This window comes from Nuphar pumila, chromosome 1, assembly GCF_984573655.1.
Source record: "Nuphar pumila chromosome 1, dmNupPumi1.hap1.1, whole genome shotgun sequence".
Classification (NCBI taxonomy): domain Eukaryota; kingdom Viridiplantae; phylum Streptophyta; class Magnoliopsida; order Nymphaeales; family Nymphaeaceae; genus Nuphar; species Nuphar pumila.
In genome coordinates this window covers 180,781,870-180,809,318 of record NC_143249.1, presented here as the reverse complement: position 1 = coordinate 180,809,318, position 27,449 = coordinate 180,781,870, and the positions used below count along the sequence as shown (strand labels likewise).

Genomic DNA, 27,449 nt, shown 5'->3' with positions numbered 1-27,449 from the left:
CAGCTATTATCCCTGTGGCAAGAACTTCATGCGTAGATGATTGTCCTGCTGAAGCATCAGACATGCTTTTCAGAGTCATCTCGTACTGAAAGAGTTTAGCACGTAACTCTTCAAAGCTGAGTAGCGTAGGTAGACACAATAAAGACGTTACAAGAACATGATATTCTGGTCCCAGAGCATTCAGTGTCTGCTGCACTTTTTCTTTATCTGACATTGGATATCCAACCATGGCTAACTGATCTGTGATGCTTTTAACTTGATTTAAGAATTCAATGATGCTCATTGCCCCCTTTTTTAGCATTTGAAATTCGCGTTTGAGAAACAACACTTTGTCCTCCGATATCTGAGAGTAGGTTTGAGCTAAAGCCTCCCACAAAACTTTGGATGTGCAATCATCAGGAATAGAAATCAGTACTTCTTGTGATAACGTGGATGTGATGTATGCGACAAGTGCCTGATCGCGCTTCATCCAAGAAACAAAGGCAGTATTGCGAACAATATTCGGCAATCCTCCATCCTCTTTGGTTTCGGTTATGATGGATTCTGGGGGCATAGGAATGGAGCCATCCAAGTGACCTGAAAGGTCTTGACTTCGAATAAAAGGAGCAATTTGCTTTTTCCAAGTCAGATAGTTGTTTGTAGTTAGCTTTTCCGAAACTAGTTGCCCCAAGAAATTGGAAGAAAGACCCGAATTGGCTGAAGTATCCATTTGTAGGCTTGTTGACAACCCTTTTTTTTGAGAATTAATACTAGTGACTGTAACTGAGATGTTTTATTACAGTTGGCAGAAATCGGCACAATGTCACGACAAGGGAAATGAGAGCTCTAGGGTATGGAAAGTTTGACAGAAAAGGAATGAAGATTAAAAATAGATTCCTGGTTGGAAAACCAGGGAACTTGATATCAAAGGCAGATTCCTGGTTGGAAAACCAAGGAACTCGATTATACTGAAATCAGAATATAAGATGTTAAATATGATGAAACAACAGGAAACTAAAGAATAAATTTTCACAACTAAAGAATAAAAAGAAGAAATATTAGAGGAAAACTGAAAAACAAACTTCGACCAATAGATATTCACAGCAGAAGCTAGAAAGATAGGTGATCTTTTTCTGTCAAACTAGAAACTAGAAAGATAGGACTCAGCACAGGGAACTTGTCCTGAAGAAGGTGATCTGCTGCAGAGGATGAAGGGGACTCGGTCTGAAGAATCGAATAAATTTTCACAACTGAAGAAGGTGATCTGCTGCAGAGGATGAAGGGGACTCGGTCTGACGAATCGTGCTTTTCACATTACGCTGGATTAGATGAGGGTCTACTGTTGGGTGTGGCTGAAGAAGATGAAGAAGACTCGGCTGAATGATTTCAGCCCCTGAATGAGAAGAAAACTCAGCTAACTGGAAGGAGAGATGGAGCCGATGCTGAATGGGAAGGCTCGGCTGACTGAAGAAGCTGAAGGATCGTGCTTTTTTTTTTAAAAGCTTGCGCTGAAGAGATGCTTTATGCCCAAACCTGCCATTGCTCTGATACCATAATAGAATACTTGCAGAAATTAAAGACGAGAGAGAGAGAGAGGGGGAGAGAGAGAGAGAGAGCTCTGATATTGTTGTTGAGAATCGGCAACCTCTATTCTTCATAGGTCTGCGCTAATACATCATTAGTTTACTAGGGTTACAATAATTCACACGTGGACAAAAATGCCCTTGTATAAGTAACTCATTACATTAAAATACAAAGCCTGGGAATGGATATGGATCCAATATTAAATGGATCCATATCCAACCCATATTCTAATACTAGGGTCAGGTTGACCACACCAGGTGCCGCACGTGCAACTGCGTCGCGTCGATGCGAGCGCGGCACTAGGTTGGCCGAATCCCTGTGACATAGTTTATATCTAAATGAGAATTTTGTGCATTATCTCTTGGTCTTAATTGTTCTTGTGGATGGTGTTTAGAAGTAATATGTATTTTACTTTGTATGTTACCTTTCTTATGTGCTACCCCTCGTCTTGTATATATGATTATTTATAGGGGTATTTTTGAACCGTTACTATAATTTAGAAGTACAACAAACAATTTTTGTCTTTTAGTAGGATAGCGGGGTCGATCCCAATAAAGAGTTGTATATTTTCTTTCTTTTGCTTAATGAAGTCGCTTGTTGAGAGCATCTTCTTTCCCTTTTGTGCGTTTTCATTCTTCTTCTTGGGAGCCTATTCCAGAGTTACCGAAAGCTTCTTAGATAGGTGGGAAGCTCGCTTCACGGAAACTCGATACTCCTCACTTCCAAAACTTGATGAGAACCTCGATTCCTCCACGCTTCTCATATGCTTTCCACACACTTCATTTATTCATCTTATATGTTCTCTTACTCAACTTTTCATGTTTTTTATGTGTTTTCTCTCACTCTTCTCACTTGGTAATCATCAATTTTAGATTTTGTTAAAAATTTAATTTTTACTCTAAAAAATCATGATATTTAATATTAGTCACTTTTATTTTAGTTTTTATTTGGGTTTCATTATGATTCACATTCAATTATTATATATTTTTTTGTTCCTCGGTTCCCGCTTCCTATACATTTTAAAATGCATCTCTTCTCGCTTCCGCCTCCTGTGTCGTTTCCCGCTTCCGCTTCCTAGTCTGGCAATCTTGGTCTATTCTTGTGTTTGAAAGATGGCTGATTTGGATACAGAAGGATGCTTTACGGATTGTTGTTCCTTTATGAAAATGATATTTGCCTTGTGATGGGCTTGTTTGTAGATGACCACATTTGAACAATTATTTAGGTATTGTTTGGATGGCACCCAAAACCTGGGTGAAAACCATGTTTTACCCTTTTAACCTGGTTAGGTGGCTGTTTGAATGCCATCAAACTAGGTATTGGGTAACTTGTTTGGGCAAAACTGGGATTTCATTGCAATTGCAAAAGAGCTCCTGAGTTTTTTCGACCATGTCTATTGGGAGGGACTCTTCCTCACCCCTTTCCCACCTCCTTTCCTACCCACTCTTCACCTCATCTACTTCGGTCTGCCATTTCCAGTTGGCAATTGTCCAGAAAATGGTTGGGAATTGATTCACCCTCAATCCAAGGATGTGATACAACACTACAAAGTGCGTTAAAGAAAACTGGAATTTCCATAAAATAAAAGGAATTAACAGTTGAAAGGAAAAGAAATCAGCAAGGAAAAGGAAAAGGGTGGAGCTTACAGTTTGAAAGAAAGAAAAGGGAGATCACAACCAATCCAAAAAGGTCTCTCTGCGGTCCCCTCTTGAATTTATAAGGAAATCCTAAATCTGGAGCAGGTCAGATCTTTACCCGCTCGGGTCTCGGGTGTGGGCCTCCGAGTAGCACAGCCTAAGGAGACGAGCTTCAAACACACTTCCTTTACCCCTTGGTTTTCCTTGTAGATCTACGCACGGTTGGCTCTTCTCGATCCGGTACTCGATCTGGCACATATTACACATGGGAATTTGGGTCAGCCTGCTCTCTTGGATCTGGAGTACTCGTTCCCTTTGGACCTTTTTCACCCTGGTAATCTTGACTCACCCCTGCCTCAGAAATCTAGTGTTTTTTTTTAAAGAATGGTTGGACGGCCTGGTCAACCTGCCTTTTGTTTTGTGACGTTGGGCACAGTGAAATTTCTGGCCGACCATTTCCAGGCCGGTGGTTGAAAACGGGTGACATGAATGGCTGGTTGGCTCTCATTTTTTTGAAGAATTTTGGTGATAAAGACCTCCTTTGGATTTTGGCTATCCAAACCGGTCATCTAACTTGGTTTTTGGCAAACCAGGTTTACCAAAAACCTGGTTTGGCCCTGTCATTCAAACAAGGCCAAAAAGTTTTTGGAATAATTACATATCAATATAAAGGTGCCTGGATTAAATATTCTGACAAAATGCAATAATTCTAAACCAACTATTGGTATCTGGCAAACTTGGGATTCTTAGAATATGATATCTGATTGTGGTAAATATCTACCCTTGGCTGTGCCATACCCTCTGGTAGAAATAGCCCATCTCTTCAGATTTTCATGATTTTGTTGTGGATCAAGCCTTTTGGATATGAACTATATGGTTTGTTTTAGTCAAGAACAAGTTTTAGGTCGTCTGATCATGTTATATAAGTTAATGTTTCAAGGGCTTCACATTAGTGGTCTACAATTCATTGGAATCTCGCGATTAATAAAATGATGTTTTATGTTGAACTCATTCGATTCAAAGTGCATTGCCTAGTAAGTGGGTCTATGTCACATAGGTGTGGGTGCGGGTATGAGTGCAGTACTTTAAAAAAACTTGGTTGCAGGGGTGCGGGGAGGATATATATATATATATATATATATATATATATATAACTTTTAACAGTTTTAAGTTAACACTACGTGTATTTGTGTGCATTTATGTATTTATATATTTAATATAGATAAAAATGGACTTGATTAGGGTTAACTGAATCTTCTTTTGGATAAAAATGGACCTCAGTGTGGTTAACTTTACTTAACACAAAGGAAGTTGTGTCCAAGTGTTGCTCCTGCCTGGGTGCGGGTGCAGTGCCATGTTAGAAGAGTCCGTGTGACATAGAAGTGGGTCATGTTGAACACATGTTCAGGGTCAAATCGATCAAATAGTACTTGCACCTGAGTTTCTGCTAAAGAGTAGGGTACCCTTGAGTGTTGTCAATATTCTCTCTCTCTCTCTCTCTCTATATATATATATATATATATATATATATATATATATATATATATATATATATATATATATATGCTTATTATGTTATATGGATGCTGCCTTTGATTGAGCTCCATCTTGTCTTGTTTACCATAAAGAGGACCTTTAGTAGATTTTTTAGCAGTCTGAACACTACTGTCTGACTTGTTGTCCACTCATTGTAATTTTTTTTTTTAAATTATTGTGTCTTATGAGCCAACAGGCTATTAGTTTCAAATGCTTAGTTATTCATGAATAAGATGTCAAAAGACTGAAACTGGGAAATTAGAGTCTGTGCACGCGTGCACCCTTGTCCATCGTGCGTGGTTTGTGTGTGATTGTGTATGTGTGTGTACATGGTGCATGTTCATGTGCGATTGTGTATGGAATTGCATGCACATGCTTGTGTTCTCCTTGTAATCCCTGTCTTTCTTAATGAAATATATCTATATATTTATATTGCGTAAAATAATTTATCAATATATTTATATTATATTTATTCACTGTGTCCTTTCTCTTGTAGCCATTATTAATTATTAAGAAATTTGGAGATCTACACACCTTGCAAAATTGTGGATGCTAACGTTGACATATGGAGGACTCTTGAACAAAAAAAAGACAATAAAAAATGTCTACCTGCTAAACTGGAGAAGGTAAGAGGAATAATGTGTTAGAATGCCTGCTAAGGGCTGGGAAACATGTATATATAAAAAGCTTGGCATTTTCTATTTATTTTGGCAAGTGAACACAATTTTCAGAGGATAAAAAAACTATGACCACATCCAACACTTAAACTGGCGACTGTGTGTGGGCAACAGACTTGCCATTTGTCCTGCAGAGTAACATGTTCACCCTTGTTTATGAACAAAGTATTGCTTTTCCATGGCCTCTTTTCATCATAACATGGTGGGGTAGCTTATGCTTTGTTGCGGCCTTCTGGCCATGAAATTGCTAGGTTTAGGCTACTCATGTAGAAAATAGCCACTTGGAATTTTTTCACAAACATGCGAATTTCTTGTTGATCTAGAGTTCTTAGGAAGCTGGGAGCCATCCAGAAGAAACAAATAAACCAAATTGGGGCTGAAATTTTGTGCATCAGGCTTCTGTTTTGCTGTAGATTTTTGAAATTCCCTTTGTTTTTCTTAGGATCTCCTCTGTCTCTTTATGTTAGTTTTCCTCCCTTTTCTTTCTTGAAATGATACTCTTACTATGGAATATTGAAGTCATGTTGGAAAAAAGTGAGAACATTTTCTTCTTCCATGTGTAAACTTGATGCCTGCTTATTGTGGAACCTTCTTTTTTGCTGAGATGCTGTATGCCGTGACTGCATATCTGGCAGCACTGAGATTTGTTTTGTCGTATAGAAATTATCCAGTCATAGTGCCACTGCTCTTCCTTTAATATCTTTTATGATTGTCATTTATTTCTGTTTTGACTGAAATTCTTTTATGGATTTGTGTATTTCTCTGAGGCTTCTGATGTAGTTATGTATATCACTTTTGATGAAGTTGAATAAATTCCATTTCCTTTTTCAGATTGGTTGTTGCAAAAGATGTTGTGTATGAGTGTGGTCCAAAATGTGGCTGTGGTCCTAATTGCATTAATCGAATATCACAACAGGGCCTAAGGTATCGGCTTGAGGTATTCTTTTGGTCCTCTGCTAGTTTTGATGCTTCTCTATGGAATTTAATTGGCATTTGGTAATATCTCCTTCACTTGCCTTCTAGCAGGTTTTTCGAACATCAAAAAAAGGATGGGCTGTTAGGTCTTGGGACTCTATTCCATCTGGTGCACCAGTTTGTGAGTACCTAGGGATGCTCATGAGGACAGATGATATTGATGATGCCTCTGAGAACAATTTTATATTTGAAATTGATTGTCTGCAAACAATTAAAGGAATTGATGGGAGACAGGTAATATTTTCTGCCTTTTAGTGTAGGTGACCTCTCTTATGCCCAATCCCTATCTTCCTCTCGGATCATCAATCTTACAAAAACAACTACTGGTTAAAAAATACATCATCATTGTTATAATAAGCTGTTTGTCCAATCAAGGTCAAATTCATGGCTGTGATAGGAACATGGTACATTAAGAAATCTTCAATTATTTTTAGGGCTCGGATTTAGGGTAACATATTTAATCTTGGATATTAAGAGAGTACCGCCATTTACGGTATGAAAGAGACCATTATAGAATGTACTATTGGTTTGTACAAATTCATTACTAGTCATATAGCGTGATGCTACTGAATATGTTTATCATCTCGGGTGTGAGTTGAAAATGCTTGCAGGAACTGTACGATGGGAATGCAACAATTGAGTGGACTAGTAGGTTCTGCATCTGCTCCAGTGATTGAGTGCCCATTGTGTCTCCAATGTCAGAGGATTAGGCTGCTGTAGAAGTGGATGATCTCTGATCCAAATGAGTAGCTTTGGTTTCTGTATCTATATCATGTTACTGTATTTGCTGTCACCTGCTGAAATAAAAAGATTAAAAGAAAAGAAGAATTTGAAGTGAGAGAGATGAGAAGAAAATGAGAGTAGGAAAGGGAAATATTTGCATAGTAGACACTTCTTTCTCATTCTTGCATTATGTACACTTTGCAAAGGATGTGATCAATGACAAATGCCCATAACCAATAAGCGTAAACTAACAATATTATCAAAAGATCAATGACAAAAATAACCCTACATTTACAAAAGGTAGACATTCATTTAACACTCCCTTTACATCTTGTCACACTCATATATCCTCATGGTGGACCTCCCTTTTGTGGTTGTCATCCACCTCAACCATGAGGTTTTGCTAGTACATGCACTCTGTCCTCAGTAGGTTTAGTTCCGAGAGGCTTGATCTTTGTCTCTTCATTGTTTAACTTCATTTGTAGTTGAGTCAAATTGTTAGTTGTCAAAAGTGCTAGTTGGATCTATTGCACAATGAAAATTCAAGCACTGGACAAGAAAAAGAACAGTCAAAAGAGTTGGGGCTTCATTAGCTTCAAAAGAATGAGAAAATACAACATATAGGAATCAACCCCTTTGTTACACAAGAGGACAAAATTAGTTTACTAAAGCCTCTAATGTTATGTTTCAGAAATGCCCCGCAATAATATACATAGGTACTCAAGTATGAGGGTAACACAAATATATGTAATATGACATTCCTTAACAAGAGCCTTGGCAGGAGACCCTTAAACGGATTAGTTTGGGCCTATGTAGGATTAGTTGGCCTAGGGAGAACTAAAATAATAAAACATCAAGAAAGAAAAAGAAGATGAAGAGAGAAAAAAATAAAGTGGAGGGGCAAGAGGAGGAAGAAGAAGAAAGAAATGGAAAAAGAAGGAAAAACAAAAAAAAGGGAAAAACGGAAGAAGAAGAAGAAGAGCAGGAAGCGGAACAAAAAGAGAAGGTGGAGGGTGAGAGGAAGAGGAAGAAATTTAGGAGAAAAAGAAATGCGAAGGTAAAAAAGAAAAGAAAGATAAGAAGAAAAAAACAGAAGAAAAAGAAAGCATTTGGGGCAGGAAGAAGAAGATAACGAAAGATGGGAAAGAGTAAAAAAAATGATAGCCATGTCCCTGTGGCCTACGCGGGGACAACTTACGCACCTCATAGGTGGGGCCTAGGCAGGAAAACATGGATGTACCGCCTAGACCCATAAACCTCGGTGGTGGCCTTGCGCCTAGCTGTGTAGGCGGCATCTAGGCGCCATTTTTTTGACAATCAAGGTTGAAAGCAGTGCTAGAAATTTGTCACTGAGTTTGTGCAGGCATGATTTTTAGGTCATTCCCTTGGGCATATTAAGAATGAAAATCCAACAGCTTATCCTATACATGCATCATCTTGCATGTGTGTGGATGTGCGTGTGTGTGTATGTCTCTGTGTTGCAGTTGCAATCCTATTCTATTTTGGATGTGACTGATTGTAATTGAATCCTTATCTGTTATAATCGGAATGAGTGAAATCTTCAATCTTGGTGAGTTCTCCTGTAATGCATATATGACTGTTCTGATTACAATCTGATTATGTTGCAGTTAATATATGATCGATTAAGGCTGCCTGAAGTAAAACATTGGATTACCAAAATTTGTTGCACTTGATTGTGTCTTTTCTCTGTTTCTTTGCAACTTGATTCTTTTTTAGTTGAAATTTATACTTCAAAGAATTCTTTGGGATTTTATGGCTACTCATCTGCACAAGTTACAGGTTTAATGGCTTGGGAAGTAAAAATCTGCAAGTAGAATGCACATACTTAATATGATGGGATGCCCTTTATTAATTAGTGCTATTATGGTGGAAAATGATCAAATCATTTTGCTTTTGCACTCTACTCTTCTCTTATAAATGTACGACTATTATATTCTGATGGTCAGATTGTTTTCTCCTACAGAGGCGTTTTGGGGATGTCTCAAAGCATGTTACGGCTCCACAAGACAAGGCTGATGAAAAAAAATCAGAAAGTATGCCAGAATATTGTTTTGATGCTGGATCGATTGGCAATGTTTCAAGATTCATCAACCACAGTTGTCAGCCAAATCTCTTTGTTCAGTGTGTTTTGAGCTCTCATCATGATATGAAACTTGCAAGGGTTCTGCTATTTGCAGCTGACAATATACCTCCTCTTCAGGTAGTTCTCACATTGTAAACTTTGCCCATTTTTGCTTTGTGATTTCCATAAATCTCTGTTGTTGCATATCTTAGTGAGATTTTTTTAATCATAAAATGACCATACTACCCTTGAAAATGACAATATTTCAGTGTAGCCACCTAATATCACAAAATACCTTGCATACTCACAAACTCATTTGGGGGTGAATTTGGTGGCATTTGTGATGATTTTATCCTTCTGCTGACATTTCATTAGCGACATTCATATTTTGTTGGAGACTCATTTTTTTGTTAGTGACACTCATTAATTGGAACACACACTCATTTTTTTGTTAGCGACATTCATTTTTTGTTAGTGACACTTTTTTTGGCACAAGCATTCATTTTTTGTAAGTGACATTCAAATTTTTTTGTTAGCGATGCATACTTTCTGCTAGCAACATTCTTTTTTGGTTAGCGACACTCATTTTTTGGCACATTCCATCATTGTTTGTTGGTGAGGCCCAGTTTTTCTGTAATGCCCAAAAATCGTGGACTCGAAACCTTTTATGAGAAATGTTGAAAGCTTTGAAATCGGTTATTTATCAGAGTTTGAAACGGGAGTTCAGCGAAAAATCATGTTTGAAATAGCACGTCCCTAGACCTTGGGCACATTACAACGCAACAAAAACTTTTCCTTACAAATAGATTTGCGTTTCGAATATATATTTTATTGAAATGAAAAGAAGAACAACGTTTTGGTAATACAATTTTAGTAATCCAGAGTTTTAATCAAAAAAGATGTTTTCAAAGAAACTTTATACATTTATTAAAATGTCCTCAGGAGCGCAACGTCAGGAACGGGGTCTCGCCTTGAACGCATCACGTTATCCTGCCATCGCAAGCTGTATAACCTGTTCACCACCTGCCAATGAAATGAGTCAGTCTCACAACAGACTAGTAGGGGTGCAAAAGCCAACAAAGAATAAATGCTGCAATCAGCAAGATAATCGCTCGATCAAGCAGAAAAAACAAGACTAGCAGATTTGACAAAACGTGTTGTGGAGTAAGCAAAGCTCTATTAAAGCAAACAACTACATACAAGAGCAGTGGGGACCATAGTTCTAAACAAGCAATTATAGCAATCCAACAGATACTATAGTTGAAGAGTGACTAACTCTATCCAACAATCAAACAAAGCAACTGCCTAAAACAAGCATTCGTAACAATGCTCACAATATATACAATTACCATTAGATGATTCAGTCTATCGGCAAGTAACTACATTAATCGTAAGGCACAAGCTATTGCATCACGAAAAATTCATAAGCTACACATTATGTGCAATCATACGGTAGCAGTGATATCACAATATGTAACAACTAGCATAATACTAGTATTATAAGTAATTGACTAGTATGAGAAGCTAGTTATTACTTAGCAAAGAACTGCGTAAGCAGTTTAACCAACTAGTGTAACGCCTCGACAGGCGTACATAGCTCAACGAGTAGCGTACCCAACTACCGAGCTAACAAGCAAACAATCAATTTACGTCACAACACGCATATCTCATAATCATGTGTGTGAGTTATATCTTGTTTCATTATGAGCAGGCCGTTGTGGGTACGCACAAGGCAAAAACGTGGAAACAACCGAAATCGATTCGGGGGTCCATTATACTATGTATTTTATTATACCCCGAATGACTCACTAAGTCCGCTCCTAAGGGAACGACCAATGACCAAGAGACTAAATCCCTAAAGACAAACAAAGGCCCATGGATGCGTCCAAACTTCTGCAGAAGTGACCTGAAACATTTCCCCTAACCTCCGATGAGTGGGGAAGTCAGACCTTTGCCCGTAATAGCAATTAATGGCCTGTCCATAAGAGTTTTGTACCATCTATCCTCTCTCTTGATGAACCACTCCGAACGAGCACGACAGGGGGTTTGTTAATCGCCGTCCCATTCTACATGCTCTGGTCTTTCGACCCAGTCGATCATCTTACCTATGAAGGAGCATAGTTATCATTATGTGAATTACACGCACCATTGCGTGTTCGAAGCAACTACACACCTCTTGTCCTACTCATCGCAGTACACAACATACCTGTTCAAAAGTACAACCATGATGAGAGGGGTCAACACATAGTGAGGGTAGAAACATCACTCTTGTGATCTCAAACACATGCCATTGCACGTTCGAGGTAGACATAGACCTCTCATCTTACTCATCGTAGTATGCAACGTACCTGTTCAACAATACAACCACGATGAGAGGGGTATGGGTTTCTCAGATGCAATCCATCAACAATAATCTCGCGAAAGAAAGAAGTGCGCCAATTATCTTGGTTGAACCAGAAGACCTAGTAACTGGGTCTTGCATCAATGGTGATGTGACAACGATCTAATAGGTTCTTTAGTAGAACCTTTGCCTAACTCGTGCACATGCCCCTAAACAGGGTTATTCGAGTCGTATTGGATACGCGAATTGAAGTTGTAAAACACTTTTTCTAAATGCATCAATTTGAGAGATTCAGTTGCTATCTCGTAAAAGGCTTTCAAAATCTACTTTGCCAAACTATACGTTTCGAAAATAGGTTGGTGCTTACAAAGTCATTTTTTGGAGAACCAAAGTGCATAAGTGTGCATAGTGTCTTTTAAAACAAATAAGCGAAATAGTATACACTATACACTCGAAGTTGCACTCAGGGAGTGCAAGCCGACAAGGGGCAAACCCGTGCACATACTAATACAATGGCAAATCGAGGGGCAAGACTCGATGTGCGAATCTGCACCTCGAGCGTAAAACATACAAGCCACACACGAGGTATGCAATCATACCTCGACCATCGAAACACACAAGCAAACAAATACATAAGCAACTCGAGAGGTATGAAATCGTACCCTAGCTAAGCAAGTGCAAAAGGTTACTCGCGAGGCACTAAGCAAGTGCAAAAGGTGACTCGCGTGGCATGAGGCCGTACCTCGATAAAACGATAAGCGTAAGCAAGTAAAGGAGCATAAGACAGAGATGAGTTTACAAGCAATAGTAAAGCCTATGTGTAAAGTGCGATAGCAACGTAAGGACAGAACACCACATACAAAAAGTAAGTGCAACAACAAGTACGACAGCGACAAGAAAGTAAGGTACGAAGAGCAAAAGCAAGTAGTAAGGCCATGGCACATGAAACGTGGGACAACAAAGGTAAATGCAGAAAGTAAAGTGCGGGAACGTAAAGGAGGAACAAGATTGCATCCTGGAGTAAAAGTCATACATATACAAGTAAATGCCATGACGCAAAGCGCGGGGAAACAACCAAGTAAAGTACAAAAAAGTAATAAGGACAAGAATCGCGAAACCGTGTCCTTGAATGTAAAATCATGAATTAAAAGCCTGAGCACATATAGCGCGACAACAACAGAAAGAAAAGTGCAAGAAAAGTAAAGAGGACAAGGATCGCGAAACCGCGTCCTTGAATGTAAAGACATAATTATGTATATTATACGTATACATATATCATCATCTTTTAGTTATCTTTCTTTATTTTAGCATTTATCTGTTCATTGTCCTTTTACGCAAGAATCCCCTATCTTGAGGGGTTGCGGGTCCTCGTATGTCTGCGGCGTAGGTAAGCGCAAGCTCGAGTCACGAAGGCGAGCTGGATCCACTGTTCAACCTGCGATGCTTAGAACATTAGTATATGACGTAATATAAATGAGAAGCGGGTCCGGTAAGACCTGCAGTGGTACCGGACCCCAAACACGAGGCTCGACAGGGAGCTCAGCTCCCTGCAGAGAAGCAACAGAGGCAGCAGGCCCTCCCTCAGGTTGCAGTGCTAGAGGCATGGGACTCAACCGTACTGGCAAAAAGCAACAGAGGCAGGGAGTAGGGGCTCCCTGCCAGAACAAAGAAAGACAGGGAAGGGAGTAGAGGCTCCCTGCCACAAGAAGACAGGGGGAAACATGTCGGAACACGAATCAAGACAGGGGGTGCAACCCCCCTGCGGGAAACGCAGGCCCTTGCCGACAACAAGAACAAGGCAGGGGGTAAAGCTCCTTGCCAGAGAACAAACGAGGTGCAGGGGCAAGGGCCTTGCCCCTTGCTCGAAAACAGGAAAGCACGGGGACTTCCCCCCTGTTGGGAAACCAAAGGAGGCAGGGGGGCCTCCGCCCCCTGCCGGGAAAACAATTGAAGGCAGGGGGCGAAGCCCCCTACTGAAAAACAAAGCAAAGGCTGGGAAGGCCTCGCCCCCTGTCGGGCAACAAAAGAAGGCAGGTTGGCGAAGCCACCTGTCGAGAAGCAAAACAAAGGCAGGGGGACCTCACCCCCTATCGAGAAACACAAGGCAGGGGGGGCGACCCCCCCTGTCGATCGACTGCAAAAAAGGCAGGGGGTAACAACCTACCGACAAGAGGTGACGACAGGGGGCTCAACCTTCTGTCGGCCAACCCCTCACAAAGGAAAAGAAGAAGAGGGGAGGGTTTACCTCGGGAGACCACAGCAATGGGGGATGTCGCCGGTGAGCGATTCCAAAACGCGACCACAGTCGAGAGCAGCAGCGAATGTCGGCTGAGCTGCCTCGGCAAGGGTGGCGACGAGTCAAAAACTCTGGTGTCCTGGGCTCTGACGCAACCGACGACTGGACGGAAGGTGGAAGGGGAGTCGGCTACATGTCGACAGCTCTGATCGTCGGTGGCCGCAGAGGAAGTTGTGATGACTGGCGGCGGGTGGTCATCGGCGACAGTGGTCGTCGGGGACAGCGGTCGCTGTCGACGAGAGGAGACGAGTGTTAGAAAGTGACTTTGAATACTTTAGGTTCGATAATGAACCCATACACATGCACATTAAGTGCGAATATACCCACTCAAGGGAACAACACAAGCACATCATGTGCTAATACATAAACCCATAAAAGGGGTAAATATGACATAAAGTCATAAGTTGAATATTATTGAAGAAAGAGGGTAAAACCCTATACAATGGAGCATAAGCTCCTCCAAGGAGTAAAGAATACAAAGGGGGAGGCCCCTATTTATAACACAAGAGAGGGGCCACCAAGGGTGCTCCCAAAGGAGTCGTTGGGAGCCCCCCAACGGTCACATTTGTGACCGTTGGGGGCTCCCCAACGACTCTTTGGGGAGCCTCCCTAGGTGGCGCAAACCACAAAAAAGGGTAAAATAAAAAAGAAAATTAAAAATAAAATTACAAACATATTCCAAATGGAATATGCGTAAAAACTATGAAATGTCTAAACTACCCCTATGCCTATAAATAGATAAATATATATAATTAGGATAATACATATGCATATATACCATATATGAATATGTATTATCCTTTATATATATAAAATATATATAATATTACAATTGTCGAATGATACATTTTAACAACGGGAGAGACGAAAGGGGGAAGAGAGACGGCGACGTCGCCGATCACGAGTGGCGATGGCTGGATGTGCCGTAGAGGATGAGCAAAGCAACAATGGTGATCAAAGAGATCGGGAACGGAAGGGGTCGACGACGGTGGAGGGTCACCAACGCTCGATGATTGTCGACGCTCAGAGGTTGCTGACGCACGGAGGTCGCCGATAGCTCCGATCGTCGGCGTCTGCAGAGGAAAGGGAGGAAACAACGAGATCTGAGACTTTGGCTCAACCGATGGTCGGACAAGAGGAAACGATGTGTTAACGAAGCTCGGAAGCCGTCAACGCGATCGCCGGGGGTCACCGATCGTTGCAAAAAATGAGGGAGACGATGGTGGCCGACGGCGGGTTGCCGACGCCAGCTCGAAGGGGGAGATGGCCGACAACCACGATTGCCGGCGACGGGGAGGTCGTCGATGCATTGAAGTCGCCGGTGGCTTCGATCGTCGGCGTTTGCCAGAAGGCGGCCGGAGACGGGAGAGGAGAGAGAAGGGGCGAGGGTTTCTACCCCTCGCCCGAGGCGCCTGCGTCTTTTAGAAGACGCAGGTTCCCTCAAACCTTCGGGAATCCAGGTCTAGGTCCGGACTCAACTGATAACAAATTTTTTTTTCAACGGGCTTTTACATTTTCCTTAACGACAATCACTTTCTTTTAGCAACATTCATTTTTTGTTAGCGGCAATCATTTTTTTGGCACAAGCAGTCATTTTTCGTTAGCAACACTTTTTTTTGCACAAGCAGTGATTTTTCTTTCGGAGATTCTTTTGTTTTGCACAATCGGTCATTTGTTTTAGCGGCACACATTTTTATCAGCGACACTTATTCTTTTCAGATGTATAGCCATGTTTTGTTAATGACAGTAATTTCTTGGCACCAAGAAGTCATTTTTTTGTTAGAAACACATTTTTTGGCACATGTTAGCGACAGTCATTTTTTGGCACAAACAGTGATTTATTTGTTATCAATATTCATTCTTTTTGTTATTGACACTCATTTTGTTGCTAACAAAAAAATAAATGCTTGTGCCAATAAATGAGTGTTGCTAACAAACAGATGAGTATCACTAAGAAAATATGAGTGTTGCGGAAGTGTAAATCATCACACATGCCATTCAATTCGCCGTCAAATGAGTTTGTGTATGCGAGTTTTTTCACGCAATATTCTCATTGGTATAATTGTTTTTTAAAGAATTATATATATATATATATATATATATATATATATATATATATATATATATATATATATATATATATATATAAACTGCTGTTAATTATAGACTTGTATGCTGCGCCATCATTTGTATAAACAGTTCAATTTTTTATATTCTAACACCAACACAATACTAAGGAACAGAATCGCTTTGATTATATTGCAAATAATAGAGTGCCTCCGGCAGCTTTGTGTGTACTAATCCGGTTCTTCTGCAGGAGCTGACTTATGACTACAACTATCTGCTTGATAGCGTTGTTGGGCCTGATGGTAGAGTAAAGAAGATGATGTGCTATTGTGGAACTTCTGAATGTAGGAAGCGTTTGTATTAGCCAGAATGGCATGGCATATACCATACATCTTTTTTTGGTCTGTTGTTTTGTACTCAACCTCTCCCATTTCCATCCATTTGTGCAAGATATGTTTGGGAACAGGATATTTGGTTGTAAAGGCGCTCATGAGAGAACCATTTCTGTATCTTTTCTGTCCCACACCCCTTATATTTAGGGTGGGATATTGTTGTTTCAATTTCTTATTCAAATGGGGTTCACATGACTGCTCATTTGGATTAACTCTGGACATGAAAAACAGTTGGTTTGAGTAGTTAACCCCCTCATCTTGTATATGACAATATTTCATATGAAATGATAAACAATCTCTCTCTCTCTCACACACACACACACACACACACACACACACTTTTTTGTTGCAAATATTTTAGATAAGTGCTGCTATAGATCATGTATTCTGGATTGAAAAAGCCTTACGCCCATAAACACCCATACCCTACCTTAAAGTAACAGAATGCACCTAATAAACATCACAAGCATGATCTTCAGTCTTTGGAATTGATTTGCCACTATCTGCATATTTTGATATCAATGTTTATCGAATATGAACATGACTTCATTTACTCGATTCTGGTATTCAAAAGGAGAATTGTATCCTGCAACCCAATACACTGAAGGGGTCTTCCCTCTAGGCATAGCAGCAGAGGCCCAAGGGGTACCCTCCAGGCTTTTTCTCAGTGCAGCTGCTTCCATGGGAATGTTCACATCGTTCATGAAGCCTCCGAACCGCCTGACAGCAGCGTAACGGCCTTGTGGCCACCTAACAGTGCGGACATATGCAGACAATGGTGCACTTGTCTGGTACTTGTGGGGCACATAGAAGCTGACGACGAATGAAGAGTTGCAGAAGGGGCCAGTTGATGGAAGGACTTGGGTCAGAAGTGGGGCAGTCATCTTTATCTTTACATTGCCTCTGTTGTTCCCTTGGATGTAAGAGAAAAGCCTGGCACGAAAAGGAGGAAGAAAGCTTAGCTTAAACTCCTCTGCAGAATATGGCTTTCATGCAGATAGGTTTGGATCCATTCCTGCTATAGCGGCGGTTTAACCCATAGTACAAATATCACAAATATTTTGTAAGTATTAGGATTTTACGGCGATAGTTTTGATAGCTGTTAATTTGCTGTTAAAAAGCATGACATTTTCGAAAAAACTTACTTTGAAAACATTTCATTTTTCATGCAATTTTCATCAGATTCAGTACCAACTGGATTCGGATTATGACTGGATCCGTAACTCTACTATGGTATTTGAGTCATATCTGGATCCATAAAGCAACACACTTTTCAGAAACCGTCAATCATGATGGAGCCCATATCAGACCCATGCAGCCATACTCCGGAGCAGTTGTGGATCAATCACCTATGGTACACCAATGATGGATATGGCTCCAACCCAGTGATGGACAGTATTTTTTTTTTGTTGATGATGAGAAACTCATGCCAAGAACCGGGTCACTTAATGGCCCGACCCCCCTGCAAGGTAATCCTGGGTGGGGTCAGCGACACTCAAGCCCTTATGGAGCCCACTAGTTAATGGCACCCATATACCAGGTGGGAGTGTTCCATCCTGAGACGATGAGGCCAGCTCCTTCTCCACAAGCACGCTGCCGCTCGGGCGGCAATGATGGACAGTATTGGCAACACTACCTGGGACAGGGTTCAAATTCGGACCAGGTTGTGCTATATCCATCCATGTAGGATTTAGTACTTACACACACAGGCAATGTATCTGAATCTGCATTGATGCAGCAAGAATCTATATCATGCTAGAACCAGCACATACTATAGAAATTTGTTATTAGAAACTTTGGGATAAGCCCCAAGGGGGGTTGGCGTAGTGGGGTGGGGCCTTGGCTGCTAGACGGGCAATCAAGGTTTCATTCTCATGGGCATCGTCCTTCTGCGTAAGCCAATGCGTAGCGTAGGCCCCGGGAACAGGGGTCCTAGCCTCGGAGTTTTACGCTGTCGGCACGGCGACCGTATGTATGATAGGCTGAGCCAACATGATCAGGTCTTCGTCCCCTGTGCGGTTTCTTCGGATTATAACTCCAAAAAGAAACTTTGGGATAAAGGGAAATGCCTCTGTAAAATAGAATGCTCTTTACTTACGTGCCGAAGCCTTCATTGGTTGCTTGAGTGTAGGAGGTAGTGTTGATAAATTGTGTAGACACCCATACAGGGGCCTTGTAACGCCTTATCTCAAACTCATTTTGACGTGCCACAACATCATACAAAGGACACTCAAGGGACTTGCAGTTTGTGGGGGTCTCATAGGGTGAAACAGCACCAGTGCCTGTAGCACAATGGATAGAAAGGAGAAAAAGGAGCAGAGTGAGCATGGTGGTGAGATGGGAAAACCTGGTTTTCTATTGCCAACTATGTCAGAACATGAGAAAGTAAAGTGTATATATAGACCAAAGTGATGGCTGCCTGTGGTGCCAGATTGTTCCTTTTTTCTTTTTTCTTCTTGTCTAAAGCAATATTTTTTTTTAAAAGAATGTCTAAAGCAATACTTGTGGATGCATTTGTACCAGCGTATACTGTTTCAAGTTGTGGTTGGCATGATGTTTAGCTCTCCACTCATAGTTTGACTCACTGTCACTAATCTCAGTTGAGTTAGGTACATGCATGATAGCCTCATGAGAACTGAAGAAACTGGGGAACTAGATAGACTGGGTTGGACTCAATTTGGTTGGTTCCAATCCTAGTATCACTCACTGCTAGGGCGGTCAATGGGTCGGGTTTGTACCAGGTGCCTGACCTGAAAACGTGGATGTAGGCATAAAAAATCACTACAATATTTTCTGGGGCCTCCTGAATTGACCCAAGTAATATGCAGGCAGAGTTTGGGTTATGATTTTTATTGGATATCCGACCTGACCGGCCTATTTCATATGTATTTTTAATGAATATAAACTCTTTAAACTATTTGGATTAAAGTTTGGGATTTCATTTTTTTTACCCTAGACAAACCAAACCCGATCCAGAAATTGGCAACTAGTTATTTTGGACAAGTTTGGGTACACCCCCATCAGTCGGATACCTGTACCATTAACTGCCCCAATAGAGCTGTTAACACCAAGTAATTTCCTCCATTGCTAATCATGTGAGCATGGAGATTCACTGGTTCAGTCAAAAGATTTCTTGGATTGCAATTAAGTTAAGAAGGCTCTTGTCTCCTGTTTTTTTATGTCAATGGGGTGATTCCTCACCTCCTGGTCAGTGTATTATATATTTAATAAGAGTTTCATTAAAGAAGGTTCTAGTATGACCTTGCCTTTGCAGTCCTTGTATCATGGTTCCTACCTAAGTTTAACACCCCTCATATTCTCAAAAGAATTTGTATGGGAAATTTATCAACTTGTGGTTGCAAGTGCATTAACGTGATTATGCCTTGGTGAAATGTATGTGGTTCGACTTATCTATCAAGTACTAACTCTTGTCATCCATTAATAATTTTCTAAGAGAGTCAACGTATCCTAGGCGTCCATCCATTTATTCACATTGAAGTTGATGTTGGGCCCTCTAATTGCAAGTGGCCAAGAGGGTTCTTCATAAAGTGTAGCAGATAAGCATGCAACCACCTTCATGTATGTGGATGTTGACCCAAGGTGTTTGGCATAGTGGGATGGGGCCTAGACTGTTTGATGGACCGTCTAGGTTCAAATCCCATAGGCGTCATCCTCCTGTGTGAGTTGAAGCTTTGCAGCTCCATGAGGTCGAGGGGTAAGTCCTCGAAGTTTTATGCCAACATGGGCAATGACTGTAAGTATGGCAGGCTGAGCCAATGCAGCTAGGTCTTTGTGGCTGGAGCGGTTTCTCTGAGTAAAAAAAAAATGTACGTGGATGTTGTTAGGTGTAAGAAGGATGATAGAGAGAATTCAAAGGAGAAACTGAGCTGTTTTGAAAGAGGTGGTCTTGATGAGGTGGAATAGTCCCACATTGCTTGTGCTTGAGTTTTCTGTGGGGTTTATAAGCCACTTGAGAACTCATACACTTGTTCTTGAGAACAATAGAGTGGGATGACCACCACACACACACGCGCGTGCCCGCGCCCGCCCGCCGGTTCGGGTTCGGGTAATTGGCCCTTTAGGGCCATATCCAATCAAGACAAGTATCTTTTTGCCCAAAGTTTCTTTGGATTTGGATTCGGTAACGGGTTATGGGAATGGATAACGGGTCACGACTCCTCGTATTCCGTGCCCGTTATGACGCTTCGGATTCCGTAACGGGTCTCGATCTTTCGAAGACCGTTAACGGATCACGTCCCCTCGGATTCCGTAACGGGCTCCTTCCACGTTTCATAACCGTTCGTGGGTTATAAAAGCGTGGTCAGGGGTGGGGTTACGGGGTGACTGAGACAGACGAATTCTGAAGAAGAGCTCTGCGTTTTTCCCATCTCTCCTGTTACTCTCTCTTTCTCTTTCCTGTGAGTTGTCCCGAAAGGGGTTGTTCTGCAACCTTGGTTCGAAGAGACTGTTTTCGAAGGACGATCCGCCAGAGTGCACCGTTCGGTTCGTCGTGGCTATTGTATCCTGGGGGAAGGACGCCGGACCCTGATCTGCACAGTATGTGGGGGCGAATCTTCTCTAAGGGGAGTACTTTCGTACGCCTTAGCCTGCTGCATATTCTAAACATGTGCATGTTGTTTTCTTTATGTTCTGTGCCTGTGTTTGTTTATATGCTTACGTCTGGATTTTGGTCTGATGCGAAAAATGCCATGCTTGCTCCCTGTTACTGTTTCGGTCGTCTGTTAATCATGTTATTTACACTGTTGTATTTCTTGATTTATTTCGTGTTTTATATCATGATGACGATTGTGAAACTGTGTGATCTGAAAAATGATCCAACAGATGTTGCCTCTCCATATAGATGAATGTGGATGTCCTATACGGTTAACAAATCAACTCCAACTATAGTAATACGTTTCAGAAATAAGATGTACATATAACAAAAGTAGTGGTGAGCAATGTGGACGAGAGCAGAGTTACCAAGAGTTTCCTTTTTTTTGAAAGGCAATCTGGGGTTAGGCAGACCCCTACCAGTTATACAATGATACCATTGGGATTCGAACTTGCGACCTCCCAAAACAAGGTGACTTGCACTAGGTGCTCCTACCAAACAATTGACCCCCCCCCCCTTGGTTACCAGCAACTTCTTGCTACACGAGAAATCTTGTTTCCTCGAAAGCTCGCTTCGGATGCAAGAAACTCACTTTTTCGAAAGAAGGATGAGAAACTCGATTCCATTTAGTGGGAAGCCTGCTTCTTTGTTTCTCAAATAGATTCGCTTAACTTATCACTTTTCACCTACTTTTACCTCACTTTTTATGTTTTTCATGTTAGTTTATGTTTGTGTTCACATGATTTCTTAATTGCTGTTGTTTTTTTCTAAGTCAAGCTGGGGTTAGGAAGACCGCTACAGTTTATCTCTTAAGCCCCATGTGGCAGATGGATTCGAACCTGGGCTTCAGCATGACACAGGACCCCGCTTACCACATGGGATACCACCTCGGTGGTATTTCTTAACTGTTTTTGCCCACACTTCATATTGGTTTATATATGTTTGCTTTTCATTATTTTAAGCACTTGCATAATTGTTTCATAACCTTATCTCGCTTCGCTCTGATCCATTTCATTTCCTGGTTACTATGGTCTAAAGACTATATCCAAGGTACTTAACCCCATGAAATTATTACTAATCACAATTAAAAATTTGGATGGTTTCTCGTGGACAAATAGCTATGCATAAAAAAGAAACATGACTTCATTGACTCGATCGCCTTGCTTGAGGGGAGAGTCTTAGCTTGCAATGCTATAGTTAGAATCAGTGTTGTGAGAGGCTTACTCCTCAGTACTTGAAGCGTACGCCTCACAGGCGAGGCACACCCTCAGTACCTGAAGCGTTCTGGAATTGCTTTGAATACATAATTATCTAAAATAATTGCAAATATATCACTGTTTGGATTGCCCTCACTATGATTTCAGCTAAATGTTTGATGCAAGTTTCAATAGCATTAATAGCTCCCGACTAATTGCATGGTGGTAAACCACTAAAAATCTTGCATTAGTATAACTAACTTAAATTTACATATACCTGGCTGTATATAAGTAAGAGATGTGCGCAAAGTGCATTGCTGAAAAACTATAGTTTCATGATAGTTCTATATGTATGCATTTGATATGTCCAAGAAAAAAATATTTATATGCATCACTAAGATTTTTTTTTGTTTAGGCCGTTTTTGATGGAAACAAATTCAAGCTTATAATTTAAAAAAATTGGGAGCTATTTATTTTTCAAGTCCTTCAAAAACCTTATATTTACTAAATCAACCATCAAACAAACTCATATATGTATATTTATATTAAAAAACCATTTACCAGTGTTATTTTATTAATATTATATATTTTATTATTTTGATCATGAAGCTTACGCTTCAACGCCTCGAGGCTTACGCCTCGCTTCATAACATGCTCAACGCCTTGCTTCGCCTCATCGCATTTAACAACCTTGGTTAGAATTGATCTGTCCTTGCCAAGGGCTGCCCTTCATACTCTTTTTCAGTGTGTCGACTTCCATTGGAACCTCTTTGTCATCGGCGAACCCTCCAAATTGCCTAACTGCTGCGTAACAGCCGGCCAGCCACCGGACGATATGTACTTCTTTAGAATTTGGTGGCCTCAGTTGGTACTTCTTTGGTATTTAGAAGTTAAGGGTGTAAGTGGCAATGTCTGTTGACGAAGGTGAAGCTTCTATCAAAATTGGTATAGTCATTGGGATCGTTACATTGCGGTCCTTGTTCCCCATCAAAGTAGGAGAAAAGGCATGATGCCAAATTTATGGCCCAATAAGAACTTAAAACCTTGTATAAATGTTGAAAATGCAAGCTATACTAACTTGCTAACGTGCCTTTTTAGTGTTTGCTAAAAAAAAGAGGAAATTTTCAAAACCGAACCTAAAATTTGTGTATTAATAAAACACACACACAAGTTTTAGAAAATTTTAAAAAGGCGCACCGCTAATAAAAAACAAACTTGTATCATTTAACCTAGGTTATAACTATCTCAAGATGGGTTAAGTGTGAAGACAAATCCGGATTCGGGTCTAAACCCAAATGACATTGAATTGGATTCCCTCAATTGGATCCACAGGTTGGAATGAATGTATAGTCCAAGAAGGAAGAAAGATTCATTCAAGACCTCTATCTTAGTAGTTGTTCAAAGCAATGACTCATTCTTTGCAAGGACACCGTAAAGAGGACTCTAAATCCAAGCATGTTTGTAATCAAAAGGATTATGTATGCCAATAAAACTCATTATATTTGGATAATTCTTCACACATTGTGACTCTTGAAAATCTATATAAACAAGCGAGACATCTCCTCTCGGGTATATGAAGCTTAGAGAGACAAGTTCTACCGTGAGCATAGGTCACGTTAGACTGAACCACTATAAATCGTGCATCACTATGTGTGTGCATGTTGCAAGCATCGACCCTTTAATTAAGAGAGTTAATTTACTAGTTAACCCTTCAAAGATACCTATCTTCTTTAGATGCATTTTTAGGTGAGGGCAAAATGGTAATTCAAATCACATTTAAGAACAAACTCCACCGTATTAAACTCTAAGGTCTTTTTAATTAATCACGATAGTATTCTCAAAATTTTCCAAAACTTATGTGTCTTTTTTTATTAATGCCCAAACCTTAGGTGCCTTGTTGAAATTTCTCTAAAGAAGATCCATTGTCTCTTCCACAATTAGGACTCGGTTCATCTGGTAGAACTACTTGTAAATGTTAAGTATAGACAGGATGCCATGAGTTTAAAAAATGGGAAAGGGGCCCCTTGAAGCTGCATAGTAGGGCATGCAGGAGAGATCTCAAAGGTTTTACCAATCCGTGGTGGCCAACTATATTGTTGTCAGTGATAAGAGGTTAGGAAAAAAAATCTACATTAATCAGGTCATCACTCAGGTTAATGAGTTGGATCAAGATCCAATTATGGACCTGGACCTGTTATGCTGGGGGAGAGCAGAATCAGGCTGGGATACCCATGCTCCAGCCCATTTCATTTGGTCTTGGGCCAAGATTTTGATCTACAGCTTTTGGCTTATCGACGACCAGCCATGGCCCATCAACTTCAACTTGTCATAGGAATTGGCTTTTGGATCGTTCGATTACTACATGTGAGCAGGTTTTTATGGGGCTTGAAAATCAATGTATTAAATTTTCATAATTCAAGCCTTAAAGAATCTTATGTTTGCGCAAAAATACGATTTCAAGTATCAAATCTTCGCAAATGAACCATACCAAATACATCTGTGGGTTAGATTTGCAAAAAAAACTACAAAAAATGCTCATACTCGTGCGACATGGATAGACATGTTTGGATTTGCAAACTGCTCCATGCAGAGAAAGAGAGAGAGAGAGAAAGAGAGAAATTTTAACCTGTTTAGATTAAAAACATAATGTATAGATATCACACAAAATATGCAGAGTTTTACTAGAGAAATCAAGCATCCACAGTATCAATATTGATAAGAGTGATCTACTTGTAAAATTGGGGGTCGATACCTCATCTCCCTGGGTTCTTTCTACTTAATAAAAGTGAGTTTACTTTCTCTCTCAAAAAAGTCATACCATATAAATAGTATTTTTTTCATAGGCAAGCTAGGGTTAGGCAGACCCCCACCAGTTACACAGCACACCAGTGGGTTTTGAACTTTATCCTATATTTATAGGAGTGAAATCAAGCATGTTAACTATGTAACATATAAAATAGTTTTTTGATAAGAGTGATCTACTTGTAAAATTGGGGGTCGATACCTCATCTCCCTGGGTTCTTTCTACTTAATAAAATTGAGTTTACTTTCTCTCTCAAAAAAGTCATACCATATAAATAGTATTTTTTTCATAGGCAAGCTAGGGTTAGGCAGATCCCCACCAGTTACACAGCACACCAGTGGGTTTTGAACTTTATCCTATATTTATAGGAGTGAAATCAAGCATGTTAACTATGTAACATATAAAGTAGTTTTTTTTTATAAGCAAGGGGGGTTTAGGCAGACCCCCACCAGTTACACAACTTACCATTGGGTTTTGAACTTGCAACCTCCCAACACATGGTGATGTTTACTAACAGCTCCTACCAAACAAGCTGAGCCCCGTTGGTACCACATAAAGTAGTTTATTATATAGAAATTTCTATTTTTCGATCCTGCAGATATAGTAAAAAGATCAGGTGCAATATGATTGCACAAATATTTGTGCATTAAGCACCTGGTCACCCTCCATCTTGGGGACCGGCCTATCAGGTGTGGGACCAAGAGCTGATGGAGGGTGATGGGGGCTTAATGCACAATTTTTTGTGCAATCATATTGCTCCCGATCCGGACTCTCCAGATATACGATGCAGTAAATTCCCAAATAAACATAAAAGAGGCCATACTGTAGGCAACCGGCCCCTCTTCCCCTGCTATGGACCTCTGGTAGGGGTAGATAGTTTATTGGGACTGGTCCATATCAGACCAATCAGGATATGGGCTTGCTGGATCCAGATCCAGAATTTAGCTGAAGTCTATTTCTCCAAATCAAATCCAAATATTGGACCCAGATCCATAGAAAAATTCATGAATTATAGATACCAGATGAGATCATTATCAGACTTGGACAAATTCCAATCAAATTTAAATAGTTAGAGTTGGTAGGAATCAATAGGAGAAACCAAACCATTGGGGTTAATCATATATCTTACTCAGTATTTTCCTAACAGTATTGTCCAGATCCAAATTGGAGCTCCGAAACCACCAATCAGGTTAGCTCTTATAATATCTGCAAATCTTGTTCTCAGGATTTTGTTGGCTTAGGGGAAATCTCGTGATAAATTGAACATTTTTTTGTTTTTCTCAAGAAAATATCAGGAAAATCTCGATACGTTCATAGATTGCCAATATATGAAAAAAATAAATATTTGCAAAAAAACCTTTAAAATGCAAAAATAATAAAGATCGTGATAATATCATGATAGGTTACAAATTATTGGATACATTACAAATCATTGTATACAAATACATATAATTTTTTGGAAAATATTATTTAAAATATTAAAATTTATATAAAAGTATTATTGTTACATGATACGTGGAATTCCGGTATTGTGTTGCATCCCCAAAGATGAGACCTAAAATGGCGTGTCCCTATGACATAGATATGGAGATGTACACTCACTGCCACTGCATGCACATGAAACCCTCATGCTGCAACTAGCACCAATATCAGATCTTTTTTACCCCCCTTTTTTTTCCAAGAAAAAATAGATATAAATTTCAATAAGAAATATGTGTTTTACTTGGCGTAGCCTATGAATGATGCAACTACAAAGGTGCCATTGATAGGTTGAGAGGAAGCCCATACACTGCCTTATCTCCAAGTCCTTGTCCTTGATATATGCCACAACTTTGTATGGAGGGCACTCATTGGGCTCTCTGCAATTTGAAGGGATCTCATAGGGTAGGACCCCAACTGGGTCAGCAGCCTTGGTGCCATGAAAAGAGAGCAAAAGAAATAACACCACAGGCAGCATCCTGTATAAGAGATAGAGGCCTAGTAGTTGTAATGAAGATTATCTGTAAAACATGGAAGGATGGCATGAATTTATAGGCTTCTATGTGACCAACTAGGGTATATTGTCTCCAAAGGATCCAAATAAGGAAGGTACTTATGAAAAGTTTGTTTTCTAATTATTTATTTATTTTTTAGAATAAAGAAGATGGTTTCATTAAAATTCAGTCAGACAGGTAAATGTTTCCTTATTTGTCATTATTAAAAAGGAAAATTTTCCAAAAACCTGGCCGTCCCATTATTGGTAAAAAGTCATTTCAGGGACAACTTTTCCCTGAAATGTTAAATGGAGACCTCAGTTGGATTAACTCAGGTTAACTGTGTCTTATGCATCTAAACGACCCTTATTGCATAATAAAATGAGCAAAACACCACATTTCTAGTCTACAGTTTAAAAGGATTTAACCATCCAATTAAGTGCAGGTCTTTATATGACAGTTTCAACCAAAAGTTTGGTCCTGAAATATCCGGTTTGTAGAAGTTTGGGGCACTCAGAAACTGGCCGGATTTGTTTGGATACCCATCTCCCCAAGCTTGATTGCCCGGGCCTGTA

General features: G+C 40.2%; 2 protein-coding genes across 2 annotated transcripts in view; one reads left to right on the top strand and one right to left on the bottom strand.

Moving 5' to 3' along the window:
• The window catches only part of SUVH4 (histone-lysine N-methyltransferase, H3 lysine-9 specific SUVH4-like protein), a 52,971-nt gene extending 36,376 nt beyond the window's left edge, over positions 1–16,595 (top strand). The window contains exons 13-16 of the mRNA XM_090001061.1: positions 6,245–6,350; positions 6,440–6,622; positions 9,096–9,332; positions 16,149–16,595. Coding sequence (XP_089857187.1) covers positions 6,245–6,350; positions 6,440–6,622; positions 9,096–9,332; positions 16,149–16,262 — 640 coding nt within the window. The 3' untranslated portion in view covers positions 16,263–16,595. The remainder of the gene's footprint in view (positions 1–6,244; positions 6,351–6,439; positions 6,623–9,095; positions 9,333–16,148) is intronic.
• Positions 16,596–16,645: 50 nt separating this feature from the next.
• LOC149851525 (uncharacterized) lies at positions 16,646–18,672 on the bottom strand. Its single transcript, XM_090001056.1, has 2 exons — positions 18,389–18,672; positions 16,646–17,223 (listed from the first exon to the last, which is right to left on the bottom strand). The coding sequence occupies exons 1-2, from the start codon at positions 18,616–18,618 to the stop codon at positions 16,809–16,811; spliced, it is 645 nt and encodes a 214-aa protein (XP_089857182.1). The 5' UTR covers positions 18,619–18,672; the 3' UTR covers positions 16,646–16,808.
• Positions 18,673–27,449: the final 8,777 nt, after the last annotated feature.

Coding starts and splice junctions, on each gene's coding strand:
- LOC149851525 (XM_090001056.1), bottom strand. CDS start 18,618: ATGCTCACTCTGCTCCTTTTTCTCCTTTCTATCCATTGTGCTACAGGC. Junction 17,224..18,388: donor ACCAATGAAGGCTTCGGCAC/GTAAGTAAAGAG, acceptor TTTTCGTGCCAG/GCTTTTCTCTTACATCCAAG.